Here is an 18,868-nt window from a genome sequence, read left to right as displayed (position 1 = left end):
AAAAAAATCATCAGAAAAAAAGTCCAAGTCAAGAGGATAGAACAGAATGTATGAAACCAGACCCAAGAGTCAAGAGGTATTTAGTATGATACAGCATTTCAGAGGGAAAAAGGAAGGATGAAGTAACTGTTCACCAAGAAATGGTAAGAGCAAACGCCTTCACCTTTCTGCACCTTGTTTCCTTTCTTCCAACACGGATGTAACCACAGCTACTCCACACAACCATTGGGAATAGTAAATGACTAGAGTGCCTGGCACATGGGAAGCCCTTAGCAAATCGTTAACTGTCTTCAGGATAGGCCCAGGTGGTAGACCCACAGCATCTTAGAGACATCACAGGTGCAGTTTCATAGAATCCTGGAGTGCCAGGATGTCAGTCAGAACAGTGGAGTCTTAGAATAATGTACGTCGAGAATCTTGAAATCACAGAGCCGTAGAATTGTAGGAGTTTTAGGGCCTGAAAGACCTCAGAGCACATCTCTCCCCATGATTTGCAAGTCTGTGGAGATTTTCAAATAGTCATAATACAATAATAATTACACTGCTAACAGTGCTTCCATTTGCCAGACACTTTGGTAAACACTTTCATATAGTCACTACCCTACAAGAAGAGGCAGGCACTATTATTATCGCATTTTATGGCTTGGAAAACAGAGGCAAGAGAGGTTAAGTAACTTGCTCAAGGTCACACAGATAGTAATAGAGCCAGGATCTGATCCCAGTCCGGAATCTCTGTTCAGATTCCCAAGGCTTCACCCCAGAAATTCGGATTCAGTGGCTCTGGGCTGGGACCCAGGAATCTGCATTCTAAGCTGCCTATATGATTCAGATACCAGCCAGGCCTGAGAACCACCAGTCTATCCCAGAGGCGGCAAATTGGTGGTCCTCAGGCCACAGACAGCCCACAGCCACATAGTGGTTTTAAGATAGAGCCAGCCTTTGAAAATCAGTTGATTTCACATGTTTCTGGCTTCTTCTGAAAAATTTGTAAGATGTGGCAGCACTTTGTCTACATTCCCAAAGGGCAAGATTTGAATCACATTATATCTCTCTGATGAGGCCTCAATTCTTTATGTTCCCTTGCTGAATCTTGGAGGCATTTCAATTTATAATCCCTGATTTGGCCCAGCTTCCACACTGTAAAGAAAGGAAACTGAGGCTTACAGAAGGGAAAGGAACCCAGAGTAACACAGCAAGTCCAATGTAGAAAGAGAGTAGACCTGTCTTCTTACTTAAAAATCCCATAATAATATAAGCAGCTAACATTTTTTGAGAACTTTCTATGAATTAGGCATTCAGGTTAAGCGCTTTTTCAACATCAGTGAACACTGATCACTGCCCTTAAGTAGGTGTCATCATGAATCTCATTTTGCAGATGAGAAAAATGAGGCACGGAGAAATCAAGTCACTTGTTCAAGGTCGCACAGGTAAAGAAGTAAGTTATCAGAGTAAGATTCAACTCAACATCTGACTCCAGAGCCTGAGCCTTCAGCCATTATCTCTTTCATTCTTTAGAGCCCCCTAAGTAATATATAAGGAGAGGAAAAATCCTGGTTCTATAAACTTTTGATTCCACTATCTCAGAGTTCCTGTGGATTAGGGGGTGGGGTGAAAGGATAGGGCGCAGATGGTGCTGACCCCATCTTCCCTGAAACACGTGCAAACCCTTCATGAACTCTGAGCTCTTTGTGGCCGTGACCAAGGCAGAGGGAAGAGGCAATATCCTTGCCACCGTGTAAACGGTGTGGCCTGCTGGTGGGAAGGGATTCGGGAGAGACCTGGCAGAGCCGCTTCAGCACCAAGGACAGCAGCCACGCTCCAAGCCCCAAACCCGAAGTCTTTTTTGGGAATGATCCGCTTGGCAGCATTCTTCCAGGGCTTTCCGCCCACCGGTTCCCCAGGAGCTTGGGGGTACTCAGGTCGGTGGTTTCTCCCATCTCAGAGTAACAAGGATTCCCAAGAATTCCAGATTCCTTTTACCGAGGGTCTCTCCTCGTCTTTGCTTCTAGGCACACGCTAAGGAGCCCTCACAAGTGGCCTGTCCTCCTGCCAGGGGCTCTCTCCCCTCTGCGTTGTGTGTGCAAGTATATGGGAGTGGGGAAGGGGAGAGAACACGGGGATTGTACGCAGTTCCCCTCCCCTCCGCCTCCTACCCATCCAGGGCCACGCCAGGGGCTTTGCAGCAAGCCCACCTGCCCTTGGCGAGCACCGTGGTCATGGCAACCAGAGAGGCCGGAGTAGTGATTGGTCCGCTCCGTACCACGCCCCTACGCCACCGCTTCCCCGTAACTGAGGCAACCAAGAGGCGCTGTCCTCCTCCTTCCATCCCTCCTTAGAGAGTCCTGTGTAGGAGAGGGACCTGCCCCCTCCCTCGCTAGCAAAACACCATTTCTTCAAAATGGTGGCTATCCCATACAATAATTAATGGAAAGAGGGAGTATGAGGACATTTCTAAACTCTTCTGGATGTGGATGGGCTGTCAATGAAGTCACTTCCGGTGACAACCGGAAGTGGGAGGCAGGTTGCTCTGGGAGACGATGGGATGAGGTGGAAGGAAGAAGAGGGTCTAGGGAATCCCAGGAAGGAGGGATAAGATGGGGGGGGGCGTGGGAGGTGGTCCAGGGCAAAGTCTCCCAGACCCTCACTCTCTCTGCATGAAGCCCACTCTAAGAGGTTTGGCGTCCCTAGGCTGACTCCCTAATAATACGACTAACTACTACCACGTATTTGATTGGCAAACGTCTTATCGGCCTTATCCCATTCAACTCCCACAGTAATCCAGTGATATGGGAGAAGTGTCTTCTCCCGAACCTCACCGGCTTTACAGAAACCCAGTCTTTGCCCCTGCTGACCTGCTTGGCTCTGTCAGGGTTCATCGTGGTTTGGGGTTGAAGGATGTTGACCACCTCAGGCTTGGTCATTGCTTGTGGGATTTCTCGGACCTTCTCAGCAATAAAGCTGTGCACAGCATTCAAGGCCTCTGCTGTGCCCTGTACCAGGCATACTCGTTCTGTGGTTCCTGTTGAGCAAGGGAGAGAGAGGGCACCCTCATCACACAGGAATGGGAAGATTCCTGGGAGACGGGCCCCATTTAATGGAAAGAGAAAACCTAGATCCAAAAAGTGGACCTGACTGGGCCCAGGTCACATGGTAAGCCTGGGGAAGCTGGCATGGGCTCCCAGGCCATGGTGGGTAGCTGGGAAAGTGAGTGGAATGCCTGTTTTATAATCTGCACTTCGTGTCCCTCCCCCAAAACAACCCCAGGGGATGGAAGAATGATACTTAAGCGCTTTGCGATGCCCACAGCAGCCCTGGGCAGGGGAGACAGGGCTCAGCTGCCTCTTCCCAGTCCTTGCCGGCTCCCGGTTGCCCTGGCAACCATTCACTCACTCCCCCCCCACCCCCAGAAGCCGGGAGCTCAGGCCTGCAACGGTTGCCACAGTAACTGGAACCCCCTTATCGGTCTGGCTGGCCGGGTCCTCAGCCCACCCCCAGGGGGACGAGGGACGAAGCCCCGTTGCCGTGGCAACCTCTGAAAGCCTGCAGCGAAGGCCTCTGGGCTTTTGGAGAGGATGGGGAAGGGCTGGGGGATGGGGAAGACAGAAGAGAGGCTAGAGTACCCGCCTGGACCCACCAGATGGAGGGCCGAAGGGTGGGGGAGGGCGAGGGTGTGGACAGGGGAGAGCAGAGGCAACTTGTGGAAGGGTAGGGACTCAGGGATGGAGAAAGGAGGGTGGGGTGGATGCCTTTGCTGGAGATTGTCTAGATTTTGGCTATGGTTTTAACCTAAGCATCCTTACTGTGTGTGTTTGTGTGTGTGTGTGTGTGTGTGTGTGTGTGTGTGTACGAAAGGTAGGGAGGCAGTGGGGTGAAAAGAAGCCAACTCTGGGTGATGTTGGGATATATGTGTGCGGGACAGAGACTCTGGGGACACTCTGACCAGTGTGAATACATCTGTGAGGCTGTTTGGGTGAGTCGTGTGTGTGTGTGTGTGTGTGCGCGTATGCACACATTTCAATGCATGTGTATACCTGGGCAGGACTGGCTAAGTTATCTTTATCTGTGTATATGTATAAGAGAAAGCGTGGGAGAGCCTGAGATGTCAACAGACAACATGACACAGTGAATCCAGTAGAGATTGTGCAATCCTGCACGCGGGAAAGACTTCGGGTGTCACTGTGATGTTCAAGGTTATGTATGTACTGTTTGTGAGACCAAGCTGCTTGTACAGGAGAGTCTGAGAGAAAGGAACAGAGTCCCATGAAGCAGCACTGGGGCTGTATGATGAATGAATATCACTTTGAGACCGGATGTCAGCGTGAGTGTTGGCAGAAAAGAGACAATCAGACACCTTTTGGTGTTCAAAAGACCATTTGGATGACTGGTGTGTGGTATGTGTGTATATGTGCGTGAGCCTGTGTGTAGGAGACAGACAGACAGACAAGACTCTATCACTGGTGTGTGTCAATGTGAGAAAGAGAGAGGGAGACCGACAGGCAGACTCAAGGGTCAGCATGACAGGAGGACTGATGTGTGTGTGTGTGTGTGTGTGTCTGTCTGTCTGTCTGGGTGTATGCGTTACAGCAGGACAAAGATGGCTCTACCGTCTTGGTGACCGGCTGGTGTGACAGTGTGCATGCCTGGCTGAGCTGCATGTATTTGGTGTGTGGAGTGGGTGTCTGTGTCTCTCTCTGGGTGGGACTTTGCCTGCAGGGACCAGTTAGCTCCCTGGGTCTGTAAAAGGTCTTGAGTGTGTGCCAGGCTCCATGTGCCTGAGTGTCTGGGACATTTGGGGGTAAGGGTCCAGTCTCCTGTGGGCATTCTACCGCAGCATGGTGGTGCCACTACCCTGACCCCTCTCTGGCCATCTCAGCCTGGTGGGCCAGTCTCGCCATGTGTCCGAGTGTCACTGTCTTAGGGGCACTTGGGTGGTTGACATCCTCCATCTCCTCTGGGTTACGGTTCCTCACTGATTCCCCCCGACCCCAGAACAATGGACTGGTCTGAGCCAAGGGTGAGTCAGCGTGCAGGCTGCCTCCGTCTGGGTGTAAATAGGAAAGGGTGTGGGTCAGGGTGGGAACTGGGGGGGGGGCGGGGTGGCCCTAGGGAAAGCCTGGCTGAAGTGGCTCCGCTCTCCATTCCTGCGAGGCTCCCTTCCAGCTCCAGAAGTCTGGGATTTCCCACCCTTTGTAGTTGTCTAGTGGGGTCCACGAGGGCTTTGGGGGGCTTGGTTAGTCCCTGAAAGAGTGTCCAATAATGACAGCTGGTGCTTACAAAATACCAAGTGTTAGGCACTATCCTAAGCACTTTGAATATATTTGTGCACTTAATGTAGGAGGTAGGCAATATTATTATTCTCGATTTACTGCTAAGGACACAGAAAAGGTTTGGGATCTGTCCGAGTTCACTCAGCCAGTAGTGAAAGTTCCTGGATTCACACCCAGGTGTCTGGCTTCAGAGTCTGGGCTTTTAACCCTGGAGCCACCCTGTGCTCAATTTGGGGGGGGGTACAAACTCTTGTGTGTGCTTGTGTGTGTGTTGGGAGGAGGCCATAAGACACCTTCATTTTTGTTATTGTATTTTTGATAGTAAAAAAGAATATGTATGGATTTATTAAGTAGTCACTTAAGATTTTGTACTTTAAAGCAGTATATGATAAATCAATAATTTTTTTTTAAAGTGTGTGTCTGTGCTTTTCTTTGGGGGACAGAGCTTCAGGCAGATGCTCAAAGTCAGAAGGAGTTTGGAATCACTACGGTGTCGGAGTGGATGTATGGAAGTCTGTGTGTGTGGCTTTGGGCAGATGCCTGCTTCTTTCTAGGTCTCAGTTTCTCCATGAATGATCTGGAAGGACAGAGTCTGGAACTTGGTGTTTCCTGTGCCAAGGAGGGGACACCCTTTGTGCTCTGCCCCTCTCTTGGGGTTAAGGGTCGGGTAGGTTTTTGTTTCATGTAGTAGACACAAGTGCAGTGTGAGTGCAAGTGCGCGTGTGTGTCCATCTGTCTGTGTGTTTCTCCATTGTCATTTCTCATCTGTTCTGTATGTTTCAGTCACAGTGAACAAACTCCCCCTCCAGCCTTTGAACCTGCGAGTTCATCTTCCTGGAGTACTCTTCCCTGCTTTTATCTAGCTCACTCTTACTTATTGTTCCGGGCCCCTCCTCCAGGAAGCCCTCCCTGACCTTTCCAGGCTGGGTCAGGTGCCCCGTCTGGGCTGCCACCATCCTCTGGGCTTCCCCTTCCTAGCCCTGACCACGCTGGATCATTGCTGGTGTTCAGTCTGTCTTCCCTACTGGGCTGTGAGATCTGTGAGGAAAAGTGGGGGATATGTCAATCACTGCTATGTGCTCATCTCTGTCCACAGAACAGGTGCTCAGAGAATGTAGGTTGAATAAATGAACGAAAGGGTGTTAGCCAGGAGCAGAGGAAAATATGCTCTTCCTTTCAAGCAGTAGCACCTTCATTTCTTGTGTTCCTGTGGGTCCTGGGAAGTCCTAGGAGCAGGACTAGGATGTAGGGGGCCATGTCCCGCATCTCTGAGGTGGCACAAGCCATATGATCTGGAAATTCCACGTCAGCAGTGGGGATGGGGCACTGGACACATGTCCTGGGGCTGGAGAGAAATGCTGGCTCACGTTGCTTGTTTGAACAGTATTTGGCCCAAGAAGCCAATGACTGTCCCATCCTCTGGGTTCTCAGTTGCCTGGCCTGTGGGGTGTGTCACTGAGTTGGGTGGAGATGATGTGTCTCATGTCACAGAATGTGATCCAGTCTTAAGGAACAAAGTGTCCTCGGATAAATGCCCCAAGCAGAGGTCTTATTCATATCTTATGGCCTAGGGGTCATATGGGGGAAACTGGGCCAGGGCGGAAGAGGAAAGCGGGGTGGGGGGCGTACCTGGTTCCCTGGACAGTTCTCTAAACCTCTTGCCAAAGCTGCTTAGTGAGATGGGAGGCAGGGCAGGTGGAGGGAGGAGGGAGAGAGAGGGAGAATATGAATGTGTCCTGACCCTGAGCTCCAGCTCTGGTGTTTGACCTAAAAAATCCAAGGGGATTAAGGATGAACTAGAATCAGCTCTGGACCAAAGATGCGATTCTGGGGGCCTTCTCTGGGGGACATCCCTAGATGTCCAAGCTCAGGCACTGGTCTTGGGAGGGGGAGATGGGGGGGGACAGATAACGCAGGGGGGCAGTAGAGGGAGTGGAGGGGCCTTGGAAGTGTTGTGGTTGTGGGGAGAAAGCAAGCTGGAGGAGAGGCAGAAAAGGGACTGGGTTTGGAGGAAGGAAAGAAAAAGCACGTGAGGGCTGACACCGGGAAGGAAACACGAAGGGAGAGGTGAGTGAGTAGAGTCAGGAAGAAATGAGGGGCGATCCAACAGATCATTGAGGGATGACTGACCACAGAGAGTTAAGGAGCAAGAGAAAGAAAAACGTGAGACTATGAGAGGTGGAGGGAAGGCAAAGATGGGGCGAGGGGGGGAAGACAAGAAGGGGGGAAAGAGGGAGGAGGAAAAGCAGAGATGGACAGGACAGATGGATAGGGACAAGGGGTGGGGACATCCAAACAGAATCAGAGAGTTAGAAGCAAAAAGAAGAGCAGGAGGGGCCAGAGAGAGGCAGATGGGAACGGAGAGTCAGGGAACAAGAGATGAAAAAGTCAGAAACAGAATGAGAGAGACATAGGAAGAATGACACAGACTGAGAAAACCAGCGAGACTCAAACTGGGCAGGATGGGGTAACAGAGAAATTCAAAGGGCAAGAGTGGGGGGAAAGAAGTGTGTGTGGGGGAGTATGCAACATGGCTGGCGGGACCCCCAACCCCAAGGGACACCCTGACACCTGCCTCCCTGCCCACCCCCCTCCAGCAACTCCAACTGACCCAAAGGGGCAGGTGTGTGGGAAGGGGCACATCTGCCAGCACATCATGCAAATGAGCTCATGAATATGCAGCAGGCCCATTGTCTTGCCCTGCCCCCATCCCCATCTGCTCAGGCCTGGCCCCTGGGGCTGAGGGCAGTTCTGTCCCCTTAGGAGGAGGGGAGGCCCCCCATCACTATGACTGCCCCAAAGGCAGCTCTTCCCCCTTATCCAGGGCCCAGGTGGGAGGAACAGGAGGCCAAGGGCAGAGTCCTGGGCCAGGGCTCACCCGGATAGAAGTCTTTGGACTTAGAGAGCTTGATGGTGGCTCCTGTCTCCTTCTGCAGCTGCACGATGGTCTGCCCGCCCTTGCCAATGATGGAGCCTGCCGCGTAGCTGGGTATCAGCACCTTCAGGAAGTATTCTCCTTCCTCTGCAGGGGCACACGGGGAGGGAAGGTAAGGGAGGCAGGGGAAGGGGTCTTCACCTTCGGCATGGTGTGGGCATAGGAAACCACTGGCATCACAGGAACATACAGGAGCAATGGCCATGAGAATAGCAGCAGGGAGAATAATACAAATAATGATCTTCATTCATTCACTCGCTCATTCATTCATTCATTCATTCATTCCACGAATAGTTACTGAGCACCTGCTACCACACGCTTGGCACTGTTTTAGTGAAACAGCCATGAGGAAAACAGACAAACTCCCTGATTTCACAGGCAAATGAGGCAAATAAGGCCGAGAGAGTTTCAGTGATTCAGCCAAGAGCTCACACAGCTACATTCTTCTAGAGGGGGGGAGACAGCACCAGGAAAACAAAAAGGGGCAGGAGAAGGGAAGGGGGATTGTAGGAGCTGCAGTGTCAGATCCGGTGGCCAGAAAAGCCCTCCCCAAGAATGTGGCATTCTTTGTTTAAAAATACTTCTACAGAACCTAGCAGACACTAGACTCTGTTCCAAGTACTACACAAATACTAGTTCTTTTAATTTTCACACTGATGCTATGAAAGAAGTACTTTATAACCTGGCTTTAGAGTCCAGGCTCTGGACCCTTATAACCGATTGTTTCCAGGCTGTGGAGGTGGGAATGGAACCATGAGGATCTGTGGGATAGCAAGTGCAAAGGCCCTGGGGTGGGATTGTGCCTGAGTTGTGCGAGGGAAGGTGAGGTAGCCCGTGTAGCTGGGGCTGAGGAAGAGAGGTGGAGAGTGGAAGGGGATGAGGGCAGAGAGAGGTGGTGGTAGTGGTGGGGTCACAGTGAGGTCTTTAGTTTTTACTCCAAGTGAGATGGGAACCAGGGGAACCAGAGATGGTTCTGGAGCAGAGGAGGGGTGGGATCTGACTTAGGTTTCCAGAAGATCCCTCTGATGTTCATGAGGCAGGAGGTGGTGGCAGGCTGACTTGTGGAACCATCGAGGGGTGGGTGGGGGAGGAGGGATCCAGAGGAGAATATCCAGAGATGTTCTTAGCACTTAATATGGACCCCGTCCTGTGCTGAGTGCTTTGCAAGTTTGACCTCAACCATTCCCTACAATTCCCCATGAGGGGGGTATAATGAGCTCCGTTTTTACATAGGAGGAAACTGAGGCACGGAGGCGGTGAAGGCACCAGCCCAAGGTCAGCTGCCCAAGGGCACCAAGAAATTCACTGGTTTGAGATTCCAATGCAATTCTGCTTCACTCTTGGCCTTCACTTACTTACCACCTTCCAATGCTGGTGGCTGAAGACCAACGCACTCAAGGACAGTCTCTAAGACCTAGGAGTGGTGAGGTGGTGCCACTGGTCACTTGTGGGACTGTCCCATTCTTTGTTAGGGACCAATTTTCTTGGTCCTGTGTAAAGCGCTTTGTTAATGCACTCAAGGCTCATGCCTCACCTCTCCCACCTTCTAACCCAAATGTTGCCCCTAAGTTCTCATAGGGTAGAAATTCAAATTCTGGAGCCTTCTCAGTATAAGAGCCTCTGTGATTTGGCCCTGCACTTCTTTCCAGTTTCACATCCTCATCTTCCTCTATGTGCATCAGACATACCTCCTCTTTGTTCCTTAAACGTTCCCTCCTCCCACCCACCTCAGGGCCTTTGCACATTCCTTTTGCTTGGAACTCCCCCCCCCCCAGTGAATTCCTCTTGTCCTTCAGGTCCCCACTCAAATGATGCTTCTTCTTGGAAGCTTTCCTTGAACCCTGAGGAGGAGATGGATCCCCTTCTGTTTGTTTCATGCCTTCAGGACAATGTATCACAGAAGTGCTCAGCACACAGTAGGCATGCAATAAACACTGGGGAAAGGAAGGGAGGAGCCAGGCCACTCTGCTTCCAAAGTTTAAGTCTTAAAACATCCCCCAGTGGTTTTTAAAATTTTTTTCTTTTAAGCAAAGGAAATCTATTTTCAATGTCTCACATGAAACTCCAACACACAGAGCAGATAAAAGAGAAACTGTTCTGGTAAAAGTGGGGGCAGGGCGGGGGGCCAGGAGCCCTGCCCATATCTGCCTGATCCCTTAAGATTAAAGGTTCCAGGCTCCCTGATGTGTTAAGATAGGGGTATAGGGCCAAGGAGCTGGATGTGGCTTTGCAGGCATGGGGAGGGAGTCCAGGATGAAGGGGTTGCCCTGAGCCCAAGGCAATCCACTTAAACTTGCCTCTTCAGACCATTAAACCTATTAGGTAATTAGCCCCCCAGAGTGCCTTCCCATCAATCATTCTGACCCCCCCTGAATTCACTTTCTTCCCTGGGCTCACAGAGGCAGCCTCTTGCCTGCCCACTGCCCGCCCCTAAAACTGTCACAGAGATGGGGGACCAGTCCTCCATCCCTGAAAGGCTCCGAAAGATGGGGAGGGCATTCTCATGAAGGACTCCATCCTCTTTTTCCTTCTTTGACTTCCATCCCCATTTTCTCTCCAGCCAGGGCCTCTTCCCCAACTTCCTTCTTGAAGGTAGAAGGTATTCATCTACTCTGAAGAAAACTGGGTACACCCCCACCCCGTTTTCTGTGCCCTCTGCCTTCCCCTTCCCCAGGAATCTCTGTATACAACAGCAGAAACAGCCTTAGACTGAGTGTGAATTTTGTCCCTGATGGGGTGCGGGGCCTTGGGCAAACCACCTCACCTCGTGGGGCCTCAGTATTGTCATCGGTAAAATGGGGATGTGATAGTATTAGCTCATAGGGCTACGGTGATTAATCAAGTGATAAACCATAAAGTACTTAGGGTGGTCTCGGGCACCTGGAGCACTTGAGAAATGTTAGCTCTCATTACCCCCACCATCATCATGACTATTACCAATGTCAGAAATACAAGCAAAGTTCTTCTCACAGCGTCTGGCCCAGGGTAAGTGCTCTACAAATGGGGAGATGAGCCTCTAAGGTCTGAGGTTCTCCTTGGGCAATGGGAGAAGGAGGGGAGACCCCACTTCCTTCATCACTTGCTCCCTAGGGGCTGTGGCAGGCCTGCTTTTTGGAGGAGGAATGATCTCACTGATGGACGCGAGACCCTGCCCAGCATCTCTGTGACTCCCTCGGTGCTGTTTTCTTCCTTTTCTCCCCCTTCCCTCCCTTCTTCCAACAAATCCTTCCTGAGCACCCACTCTGTGCCAGGCCTTGTTTGAGGTGCTGGTGACACAGCAGGGAACAAGACAGACAGTCCATTTCCTTCAAGTCCATTCACTTTCAAAATTTAAATGCATCTCTGTAAAGAGGACACTTAAAAAAAAAAACACTGCTAATAATCAGAGTCTGAAGGGTGGTGATGTTTTCCCCTCCGGGACACAGAATATAAACATACAATGGCAAAAAAAAAAAAAAAAAAAGTTTGTCCATGGACCAACTCAAGCTCGAGGGTCCCCTTCTGGGTGCTCGAGGGTCCCCGTATCAGACGAGTATAAATTGGAGCTTCTACCTGAGGGCAGCCTCCTATGGAGACTGAGTAGGCAGGACCTCCCACCTGCAGAAGGTCGGAACTCAGGCCAGGAGTCCCCACGGCAGCCGGCCAACAGACCGCTCTGAACTCTTCAGAATCTTCTGCATGTCTTTCCCATTTGGGAGCACTCCCCTCCCCCCACCATTAAGGCCCCGTGTGAATCCCACGCCCCCCAGGAAAAAGCCAGGCCTCTCTTTCCCAGCCTGCCTTTCAGCAAGGGGAGACACACACCCTCAGCTGAACCCGGAGCCCCCAGACCTCACACGCTCCCCACCCGGTTCGAGCAACCAAGGCTCTGCCTGTGAGAAAGTTCTTCCTTCTACTGAAGTAGGATCTGAATGCCAGAACTCCGCACCCGCCTACCTCCACCCTCCTCTTAGCTTTTCCCCTGGGGTTCAGGAAGCTCCCTTTACCCTTGACCATGACTGAAGAAGGAGAGATGCCCACTTCTCTCCTGCTGGTTTTCCTCCTGCTACAACGTCCAGTATCCTCACCTCAGCTCCCTCTGCTCTCTCCCTCTGCCTGTTGTGCCCATCTTCTTCAGAAATGCTTCTGGAGTTTCCAAAAAGCAACCAATACCCCTCTTCCCTTAAATAATGGTGACCTACCCAAGAGATGTGGGGTGCTGTGTGGTAAGAGTGGCACTTTTTATCAGAGAGTTGACCCTGAAAGGTGGCTTTAAAGCGGGCTGGGAGGGGGGTTCATTAATGACAAAGGTAGAGCCGAAGGGATGGGGGTGTGTGTTGTAGGGGTGTTTCCACTGACAGGAGCTCTAGGGGGAACCGAAGTTGGGGTGCCGTGCTCATGGGACCTGCTCTGGCTTGCGGGTTGGGGACGGAAGTGTCGGTGTGTTCCACGGAGGTGTGAGGCGGCAGGGGTGTGATGTTGACATTGTCGTGGGAGCATGTGGGGATGTGGCTGGTGGAAGACAAGACGACACGGCGGGGTGTGGGGTGGGAGCAGCACCGCTCAGGAGGGCGGGGACGGCAGGTGTGTGAAGCAGTCTCTCTGTGAATGACGGTGTTGCCCGATCGCGTGAGAAGCGCAATACAGAACCTGGGGGGACAGCATGCCGGAGGTGTGATGCCGTCTTTGAGCTGTGACACTGTCTCTGAGTGAGAGAAAGGTGGATGGGTATGATTTCCTTGGGGCGAAGCGCCGCGCGATGGTGCAACAGGCCTCCGATGACATTCTCGGTGGCACTGTTGACAGTAGTAACGACCACTATCATGTGTCGACGCTTTGCTGTGGGCTTCGTATATAGAGTCTCATTTAACCCACACAACAGCCCCAGGGGCTTACTAGCACATCTTACGGCTCCCATTTTCCAGATGAGGAGACTGAGGCTCGGAGCAGTGAAATAACTGGCCCGAGGGTCCCACACCAAGCCCATGGCAGATGAATAGACCGTGGAAAGTCCATCTCACTCTCGGGGCTCTTGACCCTGGTGACATTGTCTTTATGGTAAGCAGGGAGGATGCTGGGAGCAAGACCTGGCGGCTGGAATCGCGTTCAGGGGTGACAGGTGCGTATGACCATGTGTATGTGGGGAGGGAAGTTGCTGCTTCTGTACATATGGGGGTGACAGAGGTGGGAATACAGTTAGGAGTATGCATTGCTGGTGGTACCTTAGGAGTTTCATCTGTACTCAGGGGGGGGGGGCATCCTTTGGTATTGTCCTGCTAAACTACAGTCCTTTGTCTCTCTGATGAGTGAGTTCCCAACCTGAGTTTCCATTCAACTTCTTCACCCGAGTCCTCCTGTCCTTAGGTGCCTTGTCTCCCTCCCAATGGCGTCTGGCAGTCACAGCGCCCAGACATTAGTTGGAACAGACACCATCTCCTCTCTCAGCCCCCGAGAATGGGCAGGAGTGGCAGGCTGGCGCTGCGGGCGAGAGCTCGATCTGCCCCGTCTGCCACGACTGGTTGTGACACCCCAGAAGATTCCCTCAACCCTCTGGGCCTCGGTTTCCTCACCCAAAAATGGGGTTCACTATAGTGTGTACCCACATAATAGAGCCAGTCTCCCGGGTTCAAAGCCCAACTCTGCCTCTAATTAGCTGACTGACCTTGGGCAAGTTACTTAACCTCTCTGTGCCTCAGTTTGTCATCTGTTAAGAAGGGTAACATAAAAGAATTGTAAGGATTACATGATTGGTCTGTGCCAAGCATTTTCCATAATACTTCCTGGTGTACTGCAGGCCAAAGATATTAGCCATTATTATAATTTATTATGGTTAATTATTACATCATAGAGTGTTGGGAGGATTACATGAAATACTGCCTATAAAGCAGTGAGCAATAATATTGGTAGTGATTATTACTATTATCCTTGTGGTTATTGTGATTTTCCCACTTGACAGACGGTGACCCTTGAGGCTCAGGACAGGGGTGAGGTTGACCCAGCATCCCCCACTCAGGACAGTATTATTGCAAGGAGCTCCCAATTTTGAGATGAAAGTCCCGGATCCTTGCCCAACGCTGCCTCCTGAGTGTTTTTGTAAACGGAGGACTGTCCCTTCGCATCTCCAGGCCTCAGTTTCCCCACGGGTCAACAGGAGGGGAGGTGGAAGCATCTGGAGGAGAGGGTCCCTAAGGGCTCATCCTAGTTTTCCCCGCTGCTGAGGGAGGCAGGATGCCCAGTGGTTAAGCACACGAGCTCCAGGGCCAGACGGCCCAGGGCTGAATAGATCCCAGCTCCACCAACTTACGAGCTGTGTGACTTCGGGCAAGTGGCTTCATTTCGCTGAGCCTGTTTTCCTCATGTGAAAAAGCAGCTCAAATCATCTCCAGAGGGCTGTATTTGGAAATTAACCCATATCTCAGAGCCTGACTTCTAGTAGGTGCCAAGCGCTCGGGCCTGACCGTCCTTGGCAGCGTCACCATTGTTAGTTTTGTGCTGCTCTGAGCAATCAGATTTAGAGCACCTCAGCCCCTTTAAAAGAAGGATGAGACACCCCTCCCCCCCCACAAGCAGGGGCAGGGCTGGGCTGCCAGGTCAGGCTCAGGGGCCGCCTGGGTCCCCGCCTGGGTCCCCAACTCTCTCCAGGACTGGGAATGGCAGTGGGGCAGGAAGAAGGGAAGGAAGTTGGCTGGGACATATTCATGTGTGTGCTGGGGGTGGGGGGAGCAGGAAGAAGGACAGGAAACTCCCTCCCACCCCTCCTCCAACTTCCCTTTCCTCCAATTTCTGCTGGACACCCTCTCACAGGCAGCCAGGGGGTCCCCAATTCCTGTCCCACCTGGACAGGAGTGGGGAGGGCGGCGCCGGAATGGGGGAAAGAGACTTGGCTTGTGTTCCATCTCGGGGAAGAGGTGGGAGGTCCCCACCCACCCACTACAGGGCCTGCTAGACTGGGGAGCATGCACTCTGCCCCAGGTCATCCCTCTCCCATCCGGAGGAAAAGGCCAGAGGAAGCCGATTTTGGCCAAGGTGACCGCAGGGAGGGGCTTGTCTGCTCTGGGGTCTCCCTCCATCCAGGGAGTTAATAGACTGGGCTCTGAGACGCTGAGAATCCCTACCTCCTTCCTGAGTCCCCGGCCAGAGAGACACCCACTAGAGTTCCCAGCTTGTCTTTTATCTGGTACACATACCTCCTCAGGTCACACACACAGCGGGGGCCCTCCTGTCTTACACGCGCATACCTTCTGTGTTGTCAAACACTCAGACATCACACACACACATACACACACACACACAATCCCTTGTCTCTCTCACACACAGAATCACTCCCATATCTCTAGTGTTACATACTCAACCATTTCACACACACCCTCCCCTTGTTACAGATATATATATATATATACACACACACACCCCTTCCCTTTTCACACCCCTGGGGTGTCATATACACACATTCCCTGTCACACGGGCACCCATCCTTCCCTCTGCTTGTTACACACCCTCGTGCAGCTCACCCACAGAGCTCTAATCTCTCCCGTCATACACCCACCTTCCCTTGTCGCACACGCCCCCTCTGATGTCACTGTTGCACACCTCCATGTGTCACACCCAGCCACAGCCTCTTTGGAGTCACACCCACACCCTTTTCTTGTCACATACCCTCACCAGCTTCTTCTGGTCCCACCCCGCCCCAGACACGCCTGTGTCACACTGCCTTCCTTGATCCACACAGCCTCTCATGGCTCACACCCAGAGCTGGCCCATTCAGCTTCCCCCACACACCCCCTTGCATGTCACACACACCCTCTCACTCATGTGTCACACTGCCACAGCCCCCTCTAGGTTGACATGCACACACTTTCCCTTACCACACGAACCCCTTTGAGGGTCTCAAACACAGAGCCCAGCCCCTCATCTCACCCTGTCTCTTATACACACACACACACACACACACACACACACACACACACATCTTCTTTCCTGTCATATCCATGATCCCTAATGTCACACATCCAGGCCTTACAGGGCCCACAAGTGTACATACACACACACACACACACACCTGTCCCAGCCACACATTCTCCCACCTAGCTTTACACACCCACCCATTCCTCCATCTCACCCAACACACCCGCCCAGCTTGTCCCCACGCACAATCTCGCCCATGGCCCACTCATGCCTCCCTCTGGGACAACCCTTGCTCAGGACATCCCCAGGGAGGGAGGCTGGGAAGCTCCGGGTCCACAGGCCTCCTCTACTCCTTCCCCTCCCCCGCGCCAGGACACGCCAGCCCGGGAACACCCCTGCCCCGAAAGGGTCACATCACACACCCCTCAAGGACACAGAGACGCCCGCTCAGGGGGACCCACGCCCCCCATCCTTTGAGGCCCCCAAGGACACTTAACCACCCCCTCCCCCCCATCCCCTCTCATCGCAGACAAAGCTCCCAGCCCCGGGCAGCGGCGAGAGGGGGAGGGGGTCCGGCCCCCTCCCAACGCCCCTCTCAGCTCCCGGGTCTAGGGAGGGGCGCCCTTCCCCGCCCCAGAGCCCTTGCACCTGCCACGGCGGGGGGAGGAGGATGGAGAAAGGCGAGGCCCCCTGCCCGCTCCCCCACACCGAGTCGCAACCCTTTCTCACCTCCCGTGTTGCTGCGCTTGGTGCAGACCACCTCGGGGGGCGTTTCGAGGGGCCTCTTGCGGGAATCCGGGGCCTCGGGCTCCATGGGGGGGGCCTGGGGCGGCGGCTGCTGCTGCTGCGGCGGCTGCGGCGGCGGCGGCGGCGGTGGCGGAGGGATGGGGGAGGGGGAACCCTGGAGAGGGAAGGAGGGAGGGAGCTGGTTCTGGGGGGCTGACAGAGCCTGGAGAGCGGATGTGGGCAGGACGGGAGGGCAAGGGGGGTCCCCGATAGGGCCCGGAGAGAACTGAGGGGTGGGGTCTCTCTCAAGATTACCAAGGCCAGGGACTGGCCGCGCCACTGGGGGGGGGTCGGGACCCCCTTCTTTGCTCCCCCGGGGTGGAGGGCCGAGCCCCCCAGACCCTGCTCGGGGCGGGGGGCCGGGGAGCGGGACCGGAGGTGGGAGGCGGAGGCAGCCGCTAGTGGGGACCCGGGGGGCGGTGGGAGCGGGCGGCAGCGGCGGCAGGGCTGGCGGTGGCTGCTGGCCCGAGCATCTTCTTCCCGGAGGCTCCCACAGAGGCCTGGCCCCTCCCACCCGATCAAAGCCACGCCCATGCCGGTCAGGGCCGCGCCCTTCGGCGCCCCCATTGGTCTGTCCTTGAAGCCTGGACCACGCCCCCTGGGTTGACCACACCCCTTCCCGCCGCTGGGAGAGGGACCAGGATCCCCCAGGCTACAAGAAGGACCCTGGACTCATCCACACCTTCCTCACCCCTTACCTGTAACGTACGTTTATTGAGCACTTACCGTGTGCCAAGTCCGGTTCTAAGTAAGCGCTTCACAAACCTTACCACGTTTAATTCCCAGAGCAACCGACTCTGGTACTCTTATTATCCCCGTTTTACAGAGAAGGAAACTGGACCTCAGAGCCTTGACGTCACTTGGTCGCGATAAGAAATCTCACTTCGCATGTCTCCCACCTCTGACAGCGGAAAGCTCCCCCCACGAATCTTTCATCCATCTCTTGAAGAATCAACACAGGATTACTGCAAGGGCTCCGGGGATTGAGCTCAGTGAATACCTGTGTTTAGCGTGTAGAGCTGAGCTTAACATCCCGTTGGAGCTCAGGTCAATCAATAGCACTTACGAACCACCTACTAAGTGTCAGGCACTGTCCCAAACACTGGGGTACAACAGGGAACTTTGTTCAGACAACAAAGCGGACACTCAGAAAATGGAGTGTGGCTCACCCAAGGGCACACAGGTAGACCGACAGAGGGGAAACTGGGATTTGAACGCAGGACAAGCTTAATTTCAGAACCTGAAGTAGGGGGCCCTTCTTTGGAGTGGGTCATTGCTAATATTCAGTGGTCTCTGATAATTGAATTTTCTTCTCCCTGAATTCCTTGTCTTCAAGGATTCTTCCTTAGGTCAGCCAAAGGCAAGATTAGGTTCAGGGGCGCCTGGGTGGCACAGCGGTTGGGCGTCTGCCTTCGGCTCAGGGCGTGATCCCAGCATTCTGGGATCGAGCCCCACATCAGGCTCCTCCACTATGAGCCTGCTTCTTCTTCTCCCACTCCCCCTGCTTGTGTTTCCTCTCTCGCTGGCTGTCTCTATCTCTGTCAAATAAATAAATAAAATCTTAAAGAAAAAAAAAGATTAGGTTCAGAGGGGGCCTGGGTGGGGATAATTGTAGCTGGGGAGGGGAATCTCCCTCTGCTCCATCCCACTCCTGCCCCTCCCTTGCCATGCTCTCAGGTCCCCAGGATGGGGAGGGTAGCAGATGGCCTGGGGAGGATGAAGTGGCCTCCCATCTGTCCCCTCCCCCCCATTGTCCCCGGAGCCAAGGGGGATTCGAGGGGGTTGTGGTCCACTGCAGTCTGGATCCTCCCCCTCCATCTTCCTGGAGGGAGCTGAGGAACTAGTTGCTATGGAGACAAGGAAGAGGCAAGAGAGATGCAGGGAGGCACTGGGGTCAGGCTGAGATCCACACCTTAGACCCTTTGATTCACATATACTCACACCACACAGGTACATATCCCAACACCCATGGAGTCTGGCGTGAAGTTCCACATCC

The 18,868-nt window shown here is 53.3% G+C and overlaps 1 protein-coding gene across 1 annotated transcript in view; it reads right to left on the bottom strand.

Annotated features, from left to right (window-relative positions):
• LOC100477006 (RNA-binding protein Nova-1) overlaps positions 1–17,387 on the bottom strand; it is a 29,368-nt gene extending 11,981 nt beyond the window's left edge. The window contains exons 1-3 of the mRNA XM_034638996.1: positions 16,816–17,387; positions 8,146–8,289; positions 2,853–3,019 (exon numbers count right to left, since the gene is read on the bottom strand). Coding sequence (XP_034494887.1) covers positions 2,853–3,019; positions 8,146–8,289; positions 16,816–16,900 — 396 coding nt within the window. The 5' untranslated portion in view covers positions 16,901–17,387. The remainder of the gene's footprint in view (positions 1–2,852; positions 3,020–8,145; positions 8,290–16,815) is intronic.
• Between the last annotated feature and the right edge of the window lie 1,481 nt (positions 17,388–18,868).

The sequence above is a fragment of the Ailuropoda melanoleuca genome, chromosome 12 (assembly GCF_002007445.2).
Source record: "Ailuropoda melanoleuca isolate Jingjing chromosome 12, ASM200744v2, whole genome shotgun sequence".
NCBI lineage: Eukaryota > Metazoa > Chordata > Mammalia > Carnivora > Ursidae > Ailuropoda > Ailuropoda melanoleuca.
Note: the sequence above shows the minus strand (reverse complement) of the source record. Positions and strands in the feature narration are given on the sequence as shown.